General features: G+C 35.4%; 1 protein-coding gene across 1 annotated transcript; it reads right to left on the reverse strand.

The window, feature by feature from the left end:
- Nucleotides 1–12: 12 nt before the first annotated feature.
- LOC146677586 (pregnancy-specific beta-1-glycoprotein 4-like) lies at nucleotides 13–14,373 on the reverse strand. Its single transcript, XM_085379750.1, has 7 exons — nucleotides 14,248–14,373; nucleotides 12,079–12,399; nucleotides 10,477–10,734; nucleotides 1,442–1,759; nucleotides 982–1,239; nucleotides 514–627; nucleotides 13–191 (listed from the first exon to the last, which is right to left on the reverse strand). The coding sequence occupies exons 1-7, from the start codon at nucleotides 14,288–14,290 to the stop codon at nucleotides 13–15; spliced, it is 1,491 nt and encodes a 496-aa protein (XP_085235876.1). The 5' UTR covers nucleotides 14,291–14,373.
- Between the last annotated feature and the right edge of the window lie 452 nt (nucleotides 14,374–14,825).

Genomic DNA, 14,825 nt, shown 5'->3' on the forward strand with positions numbered 1-14,825 from the left:
TGACCACTTAAATTACATGGCTTTATGGACGTTGCCATACAAACAAGCATTTCCTGTTGGTTCCGTCTGCCGAGGACGCTTTGAATACTTGACTTTGCCAAACTCTAGTTCAGCTCTTCTCTCCAGTTGTTTCGCCTGCCGTTTCACAACCCTGATATCAGCAAAGATTTCTTCCTGGTCATCTTCTTCCTCTGAGGAATAGCAAGTAGAGCGGTGGGCCGGCAGAAAAAGTTGGTTAGTTTTATCACAAAGACTGGAAATAATGTAAAATGATTCACACAAAATATGACTTTTGAAATGGGTTCATTAGCAAGCTTTAGACTTTATGGTAGGGCAGATCTGTCTTCTGTGATAAAGGTAGCTGGTTAAACACTATCCACGTATCTAACTGGCATATCTTGCTAAGTCATCAAAAAAGTTTCATTTAAAAATTTCCAATAATTATTTATTTTTATAAAAAGAGAAAAAAGCAATCTGAGCATTGTGAGTGAGGAAAAAGATGAAGTTTTGTACCTTTTTGTTTTTTATGTTTGCTGTTTTTCTTTTTCCGCTGAGCACAGATGACTGCTATACCCACAAGTAAGAAAATGATGAGCGTCGTGAGAACACCAATTAGTGGCAAATTTCCTGTTTCATAAATTTTTTAAAAAGAGCTGTTATTTGAGTCAGAAAACACGATTTTATGAAAAAATTAAATGGGGATAAATAAGAAAATGACACCAGTGGATGTAGTTAGTTTTCAATTTCTAATACACCATATGTCATCACTTATGGCAGCTCCGTTCTCCTTACCCTTAAAAATCTGTGCTGGTTCAACACACAGGGTGTTACTGGCTTTATGCACCCACCCCGATATCATTGTCCCATTGACTGTGGTGCAGTTAATAAAAATGAACCCTATGAGCAAAAGAGATAATTCATGACCATTATAAAAAGTGACATTAATTGTCAAAGTTGTGATTATCGCCTACTATCACTCACCACAAGTAGATATCTTCTTTTCTTTGGAGACATTACTGACGTTGTTCCTGACTGAGCAGACCAGAGTTCCTGAGACGTGCTGTTTCAGAGTCATGATGTTAGTCTCATTATCTCCAGAAAGGAGCTCAGCATCTGTCAGTGTGCGTCCATCCAAAGTCCAGCTGTACTGAGGACTGTCCCCTCCCTCAGAGAAGCAGGACACCCTCATCTCTCCCTGGGACAGACACTTAGAGACCAGCAGGACAGAGGACACAGGAGCTGAGGAAAAACACACAGATGATCTTTATTTTAAAAAAAAAATCAGGATCTTTGTCATTCGTTGTAGTCTCTAATGAAAACCAAGTATAAAGCATGAAACACAAATATCTAAAATGTGAGATTTGTGAGATATTTAGATGACCAAAACAAGGTTAAATTCAGACCTTTTAATGGCTTAATTTCCCAACAGGGAAGCATTTACCTTGAATAAACAACTGTAAAGTCCGCTCGCCTGATGATCTTCCATCTGAATCAAAGGTTTGAAGGGTATAATTACCACTGTCTGACCTACTCAGGTTATTGATCCTAAATGTTCCATTACTGGGGAAAAGATATCTATGTTCTATGGTATTAGAAATAATCTTATTCTTTCTCACATCTAGTATTTTTAATGAATTATTTAACACTTTGTATCTAGATATTTCTGAGGTGTTGTCCATCAGCTGGATGTCCACGGTTCCTCCCAAAGCTCCATAACACTGAGCTCCATCCTGTCTGCCATCACAGTAAGTTTCCACACCTGGAACTTTTGAAACATTAATAAAGAAAAACATTTGTAATTCGTTAGTTTCTGTAAAATAGTTGTACGTGTTACAAATATTTCTGAACTACCACATTGAAACATAATACCAAACTGCATATTTGAATAATCCATTATTTTGATTGAGTGTGTATAAAATGATGAGCATTGTACTACTGCCATAAATATATAATCTCAGACTACTTTGCAGAAGTAGTTTTCCAAGGTGCAAGTAATCACCACAGTAATGTTTCCAAGAGTGCAATCATGTTAATAACCAAGATAAACAGTTAAACAGATCCTCCACAGTTTTGGCCAAAGCGAACACCATAAAATTTGTTGGGCAATTAAAACTAAAACATGGATACCATGTCTATAGAAGAACTTTTCAGACTCTTTTCACCTACAGATAGTTATAGAGAGTTCAGTAGGTCAGTTGAAATGCTAATATTTTCATGAAAAAATACAAATAGATACAAAAATGGCACAATAACATAAAGTGCTTATATGAACAAAGTAACATTTAACAGAAACAACAAAAAGAAGAAAGAAGCAGAAACAAAGAACAGTCTTAAATTTTTAAAATCTCATTATTATGTTTATCTTACCACTGCTACTATCCATCCATCCATTTCCTTCCACCTATGCAATTATTGCTCAAATTTACACTGCAGATAAAGTAGTGTCACCAATTAACCTAATGCCTGTTCATCCATTTTCTTCAATTTATCCAATTCAGGGCCACTGCTACTAAAATTAGAGACATGTCCATAAAGAAACTAAAGCTCTTCTCAAAGGGTTACAAACTGTAGATTTTGCCAAAAAGAATATAACCTGATTTTTTAAAACAAATAAAAGCACAAATCTCTTTTTTCAAGTATTAGTAGAGCTGCTTTAACATCCCTTATTTTAAAAAATGGTATTGGTTCAAAACACATTGCTTATATGTAACATATTATTAATAATTATTTATATTTAAAAAAAACCTTGATCAGCTCACCATGAGGCACTCCCAGTAGAATCACCATCAAGCCAAGCACAGCTTCCATGTCTCCTCACTGTTCAATGTGTGTTGACATAGTTGGAAGTTGTCAGAGTGCTTTATTAAATGGCATGCACATATCTCCAATACTTATTGGTCATAAATGGCTCCTTGGAAATTGTGTTCTCACTGCATATGTGTAAATCTAAAAAAGGAAGTGAAAGCAACATATACCTTATTTGGCATAAATAAAAGGAAGCTCATAGAGCTTCCACAGGCTTTTTCAGTCATTATTTACATTGTCACTGGACTATTTTTAGATCTGCAACCAACTACCACTATCCCATCACATAGTGTCTATTACATTCAGCCACTGGCTTAATCCAATTCAACAAAAGTCTCATTTAAAGTTCATATTTTAGTGACTTACATGTAGTTTATGTTCCTCATGCAGGTAAATGCATTTACATCCACAGTGGAAGCAGAAACACCTTAAACCATTTTTAAAAATTAACATCACCATTTTAAGGATTGTAGTTTATAGGGTGAATAGTGGTTTTCATGACTGTTGTTGCCAATATTCATTCATACCAGAATCTGAATACAGCCCTGCATTCAGTGGGAGAAATGTTTCATTGCTCATTCTCAGCTGTAAACACTACAGCTACATGATGACTGAAACTAGCACCATTGCCTGCCACAAGATCAGTTTCATGATCATTAAAATGTAAAATGTAACAACCCTGTCATAGTCCCTCAGTCCTCCCTGGCTGACTTCACCAGGTTGGCCTTCTGTCTGTCTCTTGTTGTTGTTGGCTGTGCTCAGGTGGGACTTATCCTGGATGCAACGAAGGAAAATATGTCTCAAAAGGATTCCAAATCTGTATGACATAATCCTCAAGCGTAAACTAAGCTTTACAAATGTATTGGAGGTAGTGTGTAGGCACCTGGCAATTATCAGAGAGTTGGGGGAGAAGTCCTTCTTGTGACAGTTTACAGAGAATTGGTGTCAGAACAGAAAATAGAGATAAATGTTTTTGCAAGCAGCAGTTGTCCAGATTGGCAAGGTTTCTGTAGAAGTACGGGGAAGTAACTAGGAGAACTGAGAAGAAACTGGGTTAGAACAAACAGGCATTTGAAGGCAACAGTTAACAGAAATGACTTAATGTATAATGCTGGAAACTATGGAGAGAAATGTGTCTTTAAAGGGTTACACATGTGTATGATATGATCCACCTGCATAAAATAAGCTTCATAAATGTGTGCTATGATTTGTGTGTAACTTTTGAGGAGTCACGTGCATGTGTTTGAATCCACACTCAAATATGAAGCAATTTGACCACAAGTGAAACTATTTTACAAATGCGTACATTAAAACCTGGATAACTACTCATTATTTTATTAAGTTCAGCTCACCTATCAAAAACCTTTCTGTGTGTACAAATAATTAACATTGCTCTTGGTTAAAAAAACGTTAAATTTGTGTGGACAAATAGCTTGAGATGCACATCACATTGCATGCCCAGTGGGGGTTTTGAGTAACATTTAATGCTGCCAGCTTCCCACAGATCCACAAATGTAAGCTGCTTTCAAGTTGCAGTGTAAACCTGGGACAACCAGGCTTCCACTATATACCTGCTGTCTTTTTCTCTTTTTTCCAGAGTGTAGTGTCTGCAGTTGATTAATCCATGTTTTTGAAGTAAAGGGCTATGAGCTGTTGTGTTCGTTTAGAAAGAAACGTCCATTTTATTTAAAAACAAACAAACACACAAACAAACAAACAAACATGTATTTGGATTATTGGATGCTTGTATTCCTTTCCCTTCCTCCCTGGAGCAGGATTTCCCCTTTTTGCACTGTGTTTAACATTATCGACTTCATTGTGAATAAACACACTGAACTTTTACTTTGAGACGTATGTTTGAGTTGAGCCTGCCTCATTGGCCATGAAACTTTGTTTAATTTTGGCTGTTTAATTATGAAAAATGTAACAATTAAATTAAATATTTTGGTGATTAAGTTTTAAAGCCTGACTATATCTACATCTGTAATTGTTGAAAATAAATTAAATGAGAGAAATAAATACAAGTAAAACATGTTGGATTTTGGGTTCATCATTTAGTTTTTTCCTTTGGAGCACAGGTGACTGCACAACTAGAGAGTACACCCGTCATCACTTTTTCTTTATGCAATACCAAATCTGATAAGCATGTGTCGGTAACCAAGCTCACTGGTCATGCTCGCCCTAACTTAAATGCATTCTTATTAAAAATATATCTTTGCCTTCTCACTGTTCAGTGTGTGTTGACACTGTCAGCAACAGCCTCCAACAGCATCCTGTTAGTGAGCAGCCTCACAGGAGGATGTGTGAAAACTCTGACCAAAAAGAGCATTGTTATATTCGGTGTATTGTTTGAAATGGGGTAAAAGCAGTTGACACATTACTTCTTCTTTAAACTTACAAGAATTGGAGATTTCTGAGACACCCATTTGGACTGACATGAAGAGAGGGAAATGATCTTCATGGTTGAGAAAACAAGAGCTGGCATTTTTAAAAAAGATCACACTACAATCACATCTGCATGTCTTTAAGTGTGCAGTTACATTTCTTTAGCATATTGGCAGGAAGTCAGATGCGACTCTTGTTACTGTTGTCTAGGGCACCAGTTTAGCTCACAGGGGTGAGGAGGTAACTATAAAACAAACCCTCACCCTTTGCTGAGTGTCCTCTGCACACTCCCTGCTTGCCTTCAATAAAGGCAAAAACACCTGATTTTGTTTGTTTGTTTTGTTGTTGTTTTATTTAAGGCTTATGTCAGTTATGAGACTGTTCACTTTGAATGAGTGTGACTGCAGAACCTCAATGAACCAACAGAGGGAAACATTACACCTACTACTGTTACAGGAATTTTACTCCAATCTAAAAAAAAAAATGCTCAACATACAATTAAGCTACAATTTGTGATTGTAAAAGTAGCTCATGAACGCTAAAAACACCTGACAGGTCTCTACTCCTTTTTTTTTATGTTTGCTTTGAGAAAAGGAAAATAGAATTACACACTAGTAAGGGAACAACCTTTAAATATATAGATTTTTTTACGTTAAAAATGACAACTCTTATTTATATCAGTGAACAGTGGGCTATCATTGTTCACTGTTGTAAATTAGACCTAAACTCAAAAGGCTAATGTTTTAGTCGATTTTACACAAGTCTGTTGTTTTTTTTTTTTTTAATGAAAGAAAAGCCCCTGACATCTCAAGCATGACCTAACTTCATACTGCTGACCCTTTTCATTTAGCTTTTTTATTTTTATTTTTTTAACTTTGCACTGTCCTGGTTGAATTAATGTATAAAGCTCCTTAGCCATTCCTAATGTCTTCATATATTGCTAGGATAATGAGAAACAGGTGCAGTGACTTGTTGAAATATGTGCAAACATGCGCTGAGAAAGCAAAGACAGTTTGCACAATTCTAAAGCACTTAAAAGTCAATTTTTTGGTATAACCACCTAAAGAAATGAGGGATAGTTCAAGACCTTTATATCGTACTGTATTTCAGCTCATCAACAAAGATCGGACTGCAGAAAAACAAATTACTAATGCATAATATGACATTATCAGACCTAATTTATGAGAGTTATTATAGGAGTTAAATAGTCACCAAAGTTTGCTACTGGATGCAGCAATAGATGCATGTCAATAAACAATCTAGTGCTTTTTAATGGATCCTGTGTCCCTGAATCACATGTTCACAGCCATATCACCAGGCTTCAGCGCTGATGTACTTAAATTCTTGATTTTGTATCAACTGAATAACCTAAGATTGTTGGGAATCATGAACTGAATTGCAGAGCAACAAAGAGCGTCCCCCTGTAACAATATTTATTTATCCTTGCATGGTAATGTGTGTAGACATTCTGAGAACACAAAAGGATAGCGACCATGCTATTGTTTAACCAAGACAAGCATGGTGTTTTCATAGTGACAGATATCTGGTTGTTTCTTGCCATTTCTTTCTTGCTAATATAGAAAAATATTTTTTAAAAAGTTTGTGTTTCAGTTACATGAAAAATAGACATGTGAAACAACATGAGAAGTGTGTGAATCCTTAGCTCAATGTGTGACTTCTATCAAGAAACATTCTAGAAGCACCGAGAGCCTCAGTGTCATGAAATGATCTGCCAGACCTAATGACACGCCTGGTTTCACCATACAAGGAGAAATCTTTATTGTACCCAGAGACTATATAAAGGAAGTGAAACACACTCACAAAAGGTCAACATAAAAACTGCAGTCGCACATGCAGTTTTTTCTGTTATGTCTTGAAATTTTAGTTAAAAAAAAATCAGTCAGTTAAAACCAGACTCATTAACATGCAGTCCTGATAGTTATAATTAAAACAGGTGTACTATCTGCATAAACTATTTTACAGTGTTATGCAAAAGTTTGGGCACCCCTGATAATTTTCATGATTTTCCTTCATAAAACACTGTTTGGATGAGCAATTTCATTTAAATATATCATATAGCAGACGAACGCAGTGATATTTGAGAAGTGAAATGATGTTTTTAGGATTTACAGAAAGTGTGCAATAGTTACTTAAACTAAATTAGGCTGGTGCATAAATTTGGGAACTAAATCTGAATCACATGATTAGTTCATTACCAGGCCTCTGGAGAACTGCAGGAGCTAATTTAGCCATTTAAATCAGTTGTGTTGGTTCAAGGACACATCTAAAACCTGCAGGGACACTGGCCCTCGAGGCCTGGAGTTGCCCACCCTGCCCTAAACTATGATGTTGAACAATCTTTGTTTTCAGGTCATTCGAGAGTTGTTTTAAGGTTGCTACTCAGAGAAGATGCAAAGAGGAGAAAAACTTGCAATTGGCCACCTTAAATACCCTTTCTTATAAGTGGATTCACCTGTGTATGTAGGTCAAGGGTCAATGAGTTTACCAAACAAATTTTGTGTTCCAATAATTAGTACTAAAGGTATTCAAATCAGTAAAACGTCATGGGTGCCCAAATATACGCACCAGCCTAATTTGGTTTAAGTAACTATTGCACACTTTCTATAAATCCTATAAACGTTTGACTTCCCAAATATCATTATGCATGTATGCTATATGATATATTTAAATGATCCAAAAAAACAATGATTTATGAAGAAAAATCCTGAAAATTATCAGGGGTGCCCAAACATTTGTATACCACTGGATTTGGTTTCCTCACTGAGTTTATTGTTACTTAGAAAATGAAATAGAGGGGAAAGTTTCCTGACTGAAAAGGAAAAACACTGAGTGAAATACATTTTGATTAATTTATCAAAAGAATGTTTCACTTAAAAAGATCTCTTCATAATGTCTATTTTGTTAATGTTTTTTTTATTCTTTTTATTCTTTCTTTGAACCATCCTGTTAAGTAAAAACGTGCTCAGTGAATTAAGTTCATGCCTTCTTTGTTGTAACTTGCTAAACCTCACCATACTGCACCCCAGCTGGTTAGACACCCATGAAACGAGCGCAAATTTCCTGTGACAGAACCACACCAGCTATAATACATCATTTTCACAGCTTGTTGCACACATTCAGTGCTGCTAATAATAATCAGTGAGTGGAAAGTTTCAGTAATGTCAACAGTCATTTTGAATGTAGTAAAATTAAAAACTGCAGATTCTGCACTGATAGAAGCAAACTTACTCCTAATGAGGCTCACTGAGCATTATGAGTGATACATTAACAGAAGAAGAATCCTCATAAAATATAGAAGGATGTACCCGACTTACATACATTTTCATGGACACACAAAAACAGACTAAGACAGTATTACACAAATAACAGCTGGAACAGACAAAAACTCATCTGTTAGACAAAACAACTCCTGCATCACAGAACAGAGATGGAACTTAACACCTCTAAGAGGCATGCAGTGAAACTGTCTGAATAATACAAGGCTGTAAAATACTTGACTTTATTTTGAGTACTTTTTCTTCCCCAGCTCTAAAAATGGAGGCAAAAACTGGTTATGTGTCCCCAAGTGGCCTCTCCCTACTTCCTTTTTGTTAAAGTTAAGTTGAGCTGCTGGTTTTGGCATTGGAGGTTTCGGATTTTGGCCTTTTAAAAATTTGTGACATTAATGAATTAATATTCCATACCATCAATGATATTACTAATTTCTTTGTTTGTTTTGTTTTTGTTGGTTTTCTTTTGTTTGTTTTTTTAAATCTGTTTTCCTTTGTCTCATCATTTGATTTACTTCAAGAATAAATAAACTATTGGAATTTTTATTTCACACCTACTGTCTGCTTTGCTATAAATATAATATAAATAAGGCTTGGGCTTGATAGGCTTGAAACAAATAGTCATCACTGTCTGCCCTGGTTAGTTTATTGATATGTTCCACACCCAGTAACATTTCTTTTAAGTAATGACCCAACAAGTCAACTAAAATATTTAATGTTTAATTATTATAAAGATGTATACATTAATAATGATAATAAAACATGGAAGTGAAACAAATGATGAACAAAGTTAAATTGAAAAGAGAAACTGCTCCATTGCAACCATATAACATTTGTTCAGAGCTTCAACAGAATAAAAATGCAGAAAACACTGACACTGGTAGTATTTAAACATAGAGGAAACTTAAGACTTGATGCATTTTCTCAAAATATTCATCAGTTTTAATATTTTGTATTCCTCTGATAGGAAATCACCTTTAGCTATATTGACACGGACCTTTTGTGCTCGTGGAATAGATACAATCAACTCCTGTTAGTTCAGTGTGTCGAAGTCGCTTTGAAAACTTGACTTGGCCGTACTCCACCTCTGGCTTTGCCTCCACCCTTTGCTCTACTTGCTTCCCCTGCTGCTGCAGCATAACCCTGACATCAGCATATGTGACTTCCTGGTCATCATCTTTCTCTGCCTCTGCAGAGAAAATAAATTGAGCAAATAAAGTCAGTGAGTCATCAAAACAATAGTTTGACGTTTCATGAAACTTGATTTCTTAACAAGAGTTAAATAAATTAGACACACATATATATTACTGGTCACTTTGAGAATGAAGTCGAAATGTGCAAATTACATTTCTTGTTTCAAAACAATTGCCACGGCTGTTATACCCTCGACAAAATACCTCGTTTAGATGAGTCTTGTGATACAACAAACATGCGCTTTATTGCACAAGGGTGGAACCATCGCTATCCTTGCATCTGGCCATTGCCAACCATTTAAACCCAGTTAAAGACAGCGGGTATCAAAAAGATCAAAAAGAATCACAACTTTCTTGGTAATATTAAATAAAGGAAAATATTTTTTGTCAGACTGAAGTAACTTAAAGGAAGTTTTGTACCTTTTTGTTTTGTAGAGAGTTTGTTCTGTTTTTTCCTCTGAGCACAGATGACAGCTACACCCACAAATAAGAGAAATACCAGTGCTGAGAGAACACCACCGATCAGGGGCAAAGCTGCTACTCCTAAAATGAAAGACATACGAAAACAAAACAAAAAAAAAAACTCAGTAAAAACGTTTTTTTGTTTTTGTTTGTTTTGTTTGCTGGTTTTACAAATGTATTTGGAAATACAGTGGAAAAAAAGAGCCATTCACATTAATGTCCCAGGTGCAAACAATGGGAAAAAATGCAGCAAACAATTAGATGAGTTATGACATTTGTACAAAGTGGTCATAATCAATACAAACCGAATATTACCTTTTGTTTATAATAATCTCACTCACCACAGGTAGATATCCTCTCTTCTTTGGAGACATTACTGATGTTGTTCCTGACTGAGCAGACCAGATGTCCTGAGACGTGCTGTTTCAGAGTGATGATGTTACTCTCATTATTTACAGAAAGGAGTTCAGCATCTGTCAGTGTGCGTCCATCCAGAGTCCAGTTGTACTGAGGACTGTCCCCTCCCTCAGAGGAGCAGGACACCCTCATCTCTCCCTGGGACAGACACTCAGAAACCAGCAGGACAGAGGACACAGGAGCTGAGAGAAACACACACACGCAAATGACTTATGTTACTATCATAGGATATTGATAATAATTTTCTGATCACCTGCTAAATTTACAAGTTTGCTCACTTACGGACACAAGACCTGTAGGACACGATTAGTCTCTAATTCTTATGGTAGTTTTATTATAATGAAGAGAGAACCAATCATCCAGAAAAAAAACACATTACATAAATGTTAGAATTTGATTTAAATTGATCGAATGTCATTCATAAGTATTTGATCTTCAAGCAAAGCATGACTTAGTACTTGGTGGAGAAACCCTTCTCAGCAAGCACAACAGTAATTCATTTCTTACAGTTGGTCACCAGGTTTGCACACATCTCACAAGGGGGTTTTGGCCAACTCCACTTCACAGAAACTCTCTAAATCTTTTAGGTTTGTTGGCTGCCACTTGGAAACTGAAAGCTTCCTGTCATTCCACAGATATTTTATAGTAGTGAGGTCTGGATACTAGGCCACTTCATGACCTTAGCATTCTACTTTAGCCACTACTTTGCTGCCTTGGTTGTATGTTTTGGGGCATTGTCTTCCTGACAGACCTATCTCCTCCAAAACTTTATACGTTTTATTCATGTGCTTTTTTCTGAAATTTTTTTGGTTCAAAAATTCACACAAAATGTGTGTGAACAGTGAATAGTCTCTGGGCCAATAAGCACATGTTCAAATGTAACAAGTTGTGAGTTGTATTAAACATATCTGTTCTCAGAGTGTATCAACTACATAAAATTGTCTGTCTTTGAAATTCACTGTTCCCTAACCACAAATGAGAATATCAGTGCATAATTTAGTATTTGTAATTCAAGATTCTGCTTTTTCATTAATTGATCAATATCATTTTTAATCCAATGTTAAAAAAAATATATAAAAAATAGGTTATTTTCCACCCATAAAGGTATTTATAAATGTCTTTATTATATTCAACAGCCTTACAGTACTCATTTAAACCATGTGTTTGACCTGAATTCCAATTTTTGTTTCCAACTCAAACCAATTATGCTGTGTGCATTCATTTTTTGTTTGCATAAAATCGTCTGCAAGCATTTCTTTGTGTGTATCTTGTAGGACCTTTAATCATGCTCTACAATTTTTATTTTGATGTAATAATTTTAAGTTTCTGCCTATTTGCTTTGTTTAGTCAAATTGTATTCAATTAAATTGTATATAGTTTCATTACAACAAGAGTATATATTACATTCTCGAATTAAGAACAGGGAAAGTCCAAAATGCATGTATCTGAAATTTATTGGCATATATTATATACATAGTAAATAAAAATTTTAATTCGTGCTTCGTTTTCCAACAAGGAAAACTTACCTTGAAGAAACAACTGTAGAGTCCGCTCACCTGATGATCTTCCATCTGAATGAAAGGTTTGAAGGGTATAATTACCACTGTTATTCCTGCTGAGGTCATTGATCCTAAATGTTCCATTACTGGGAAAAAAGAGATATCTATGTTCTATGCTATTTGAAGAAAACGTATTATTTCTGACAGTTAGTATTTTTAATGAATTCTTTGACAGATCATATCTAGATATTTCTGCAGTGCTGTCCATCAGTTGAATGTCCACAGTTCCTCCCAAAGCTCCATAACACTGAGCTCCATCCTGTCTGCCATCACAGGAAGTTCCCATACCTGAAAATTTTGAAACATTAATAAATATTTGTCTCAGTTCACACTATGTGAAGAAGCATTTATTGGCATGCAGATTAACATTAACATTACACAGGTCTGTGAGTGAAGCACATTGTGTTAAGGCTCAGCTAGCAGCACTATTTTAGAATTAGTGTCACGTTTTGACATTTTTGTCTGGAAGTCCAAACAGTAAAATGATTTTAATTTAGCTTGTACATGCTGGCTTATCATTACTACTGAATCATCTACTGTGATACTTCAGATAGTACAACAGAGTATTATAGCCACATTAAGAAAATATATATATTGGTGATCAATTATAGTTGTTGCTACGGTTGCAAGACTCTCTACAAAATGCCTGGTGTAGATGAATTAGTGAAACAAACTAATCAGCCGTATAACATCACATAGCATACATCCTCTTTATTGCACAAGGGTGTAACCATCGATAGCCTTGCATCTGTCCATTACCAGCCATTTCCTTTCCAGCCAACTCCAGCAAGTTGGATTGTTTTTCCATCAGATACAACTTTCTGCACCATCTTTTCAAAGTCCTTATACTGATCACCACACTGTGTTTATGAAATAAAAGAGGAATCATTTCCTTCCTCGATTCTAAGGTACGATTTCACTAACTCAGTGAGTATAGCTAGTCTAGCGGTTTGTCTTAAAACAAGTGTACTCTCTTCATTTGGATTTGAAATAGATTTTGATATACCTTTATTAGTCCCACAAGGGGAAATTTCATAAGGCTGCCGACCTATTGCACGCAATGGCGGCGCCATCTTACCCTCCGACCATACATACATTACACAAAACATCACATGGGGAAGACAGGTCAGAGAGGTATAACAATGGAAAATGCACCACATGAGGAAAGATAAGGAGAAAAAAATAACTCCCCCCAGACTGAGCTCCAACAGGGAGATCAGTTTGAGAACAGAAAAAAAAACACCTCTGCACATAGCACATGAAAAAATACACCAAAGAAACACATGACAAGCAACAGCGACCGCGACCGCCTTCGTCAAGAGCAAGAGCAAATGGTTTTCCACTTTAATCTCACAATTTGGACATTATTCTTGCAATGATCAGTAATATTTTTTTCATAATGTGGCTCTAAGCACTCCATCATAATACAGCCATTTTAAATGGTTGTGGTCTTTCTGCAAAATGTAAAGATGCCTGCTGTGACAAAAATGAACAGTTCCGACACTTTGATGTTTCAGTTAACTTGCCCCCATAATTATGACAAGTTGTTGTTAATGTGAAATCTGTTCACATATACCACAGTTGTAGTAGATACCCAAAATAAAAAATATGATATATTCCAATAAACAGTGTTTGCACTGATATTACACAGACAGTGTCTGAAAACTGCATTTAAAACACATTTATATTGTAGATAACTGAGGGCTTTTCCAAAATCTAAATAGATTAAATAAATAAAAATTCTAAAAATGGTACATCTTCCATCATATTTGATTATTAATAAAACTGTGATGGAGCTAATTCAGGTGATTAAAATTAGTTATATATTATTTAAACATTTCTTCTTCCATAACTGTATTTACTTTAAGTGCATATCCACATGAAATTGATATCAGAATTTGATATTATTATTACAAGGAACCAAACAGTGTAATTTAAAAACAGTTAAAGCATTCTGTAATTGTAATTATATTCAACAGATCTATTGTTGATTTTTTTCTGTGTTTGAGATTCTTCATCCATAAGAAAAAAGTCAAACTTTTTCACTGACTTTACTGGATCCCATAGCTGTAAAACATGTTATTCTATTTTGAAATGCAGAATTAAGCATTAATTTTAAAATGTTACTTGGCTCACCATGAGACACTCGAAAGAACAGCAACAATACAACAGCTTCCATGTCTGTTCAAGGTTCAGCTTCTGTTGATCCATACAGTGGCTTTCAAGCTTCAGCTCAGCGTATGCTGCTCTGAACAGACTGCTGTGTCCTGTTAGTGAACCGCCTCACAGAAACCCTTTGTGTTAGGTTTTATTGATGAGGGGATGGAAGGAGGTGGCATCAGTTTTTCTTCCTTTTTAGCTTTCAAGAAGAGAGGGAAACATCTCATTGATACTAAAAGGGGTTTTGAGAATAATTTCTTAAATTCCTAAGAAATCAGTTCACCTGTATTACAGAATTTAGATTTTAGTTATAATAATTTAGTTTTTATTAATAATAAATTTTCTCTCTCTTTCAACAAAAAGTCACTCCGGATGACCACTAACTTTTTAAACACTATGCAAAGAATTGATATATTTTATACTTATACAAATAATTATAGGTCATCTTTAAAGCTTGGCAAATCTCAAGTTTTAATAGTACAAATCTTAAAGTCCGATAAGCCACTAAAACACAGTTAATCCAGTAATAGCATGCTGCAAAATAGCACCATCTC

Source organism: Rhamphochromis longiceps, linkage group LG2 (genome assembly GCF_057381845.1).
Source record: "Rhamphochromis longiceps isolate RC_006_pf linkage group LG2, R_longiceps_female_GT1.1, whole genome shotgun sequence".
NCBI classification, from domain to species: domain Eukaryota; kingdom Metazoa; phylum Chordata; class Actinopteri; order Cichliformes; family Cichlidae; genus Rhamphochromis; species Rhamphochromis longiceps.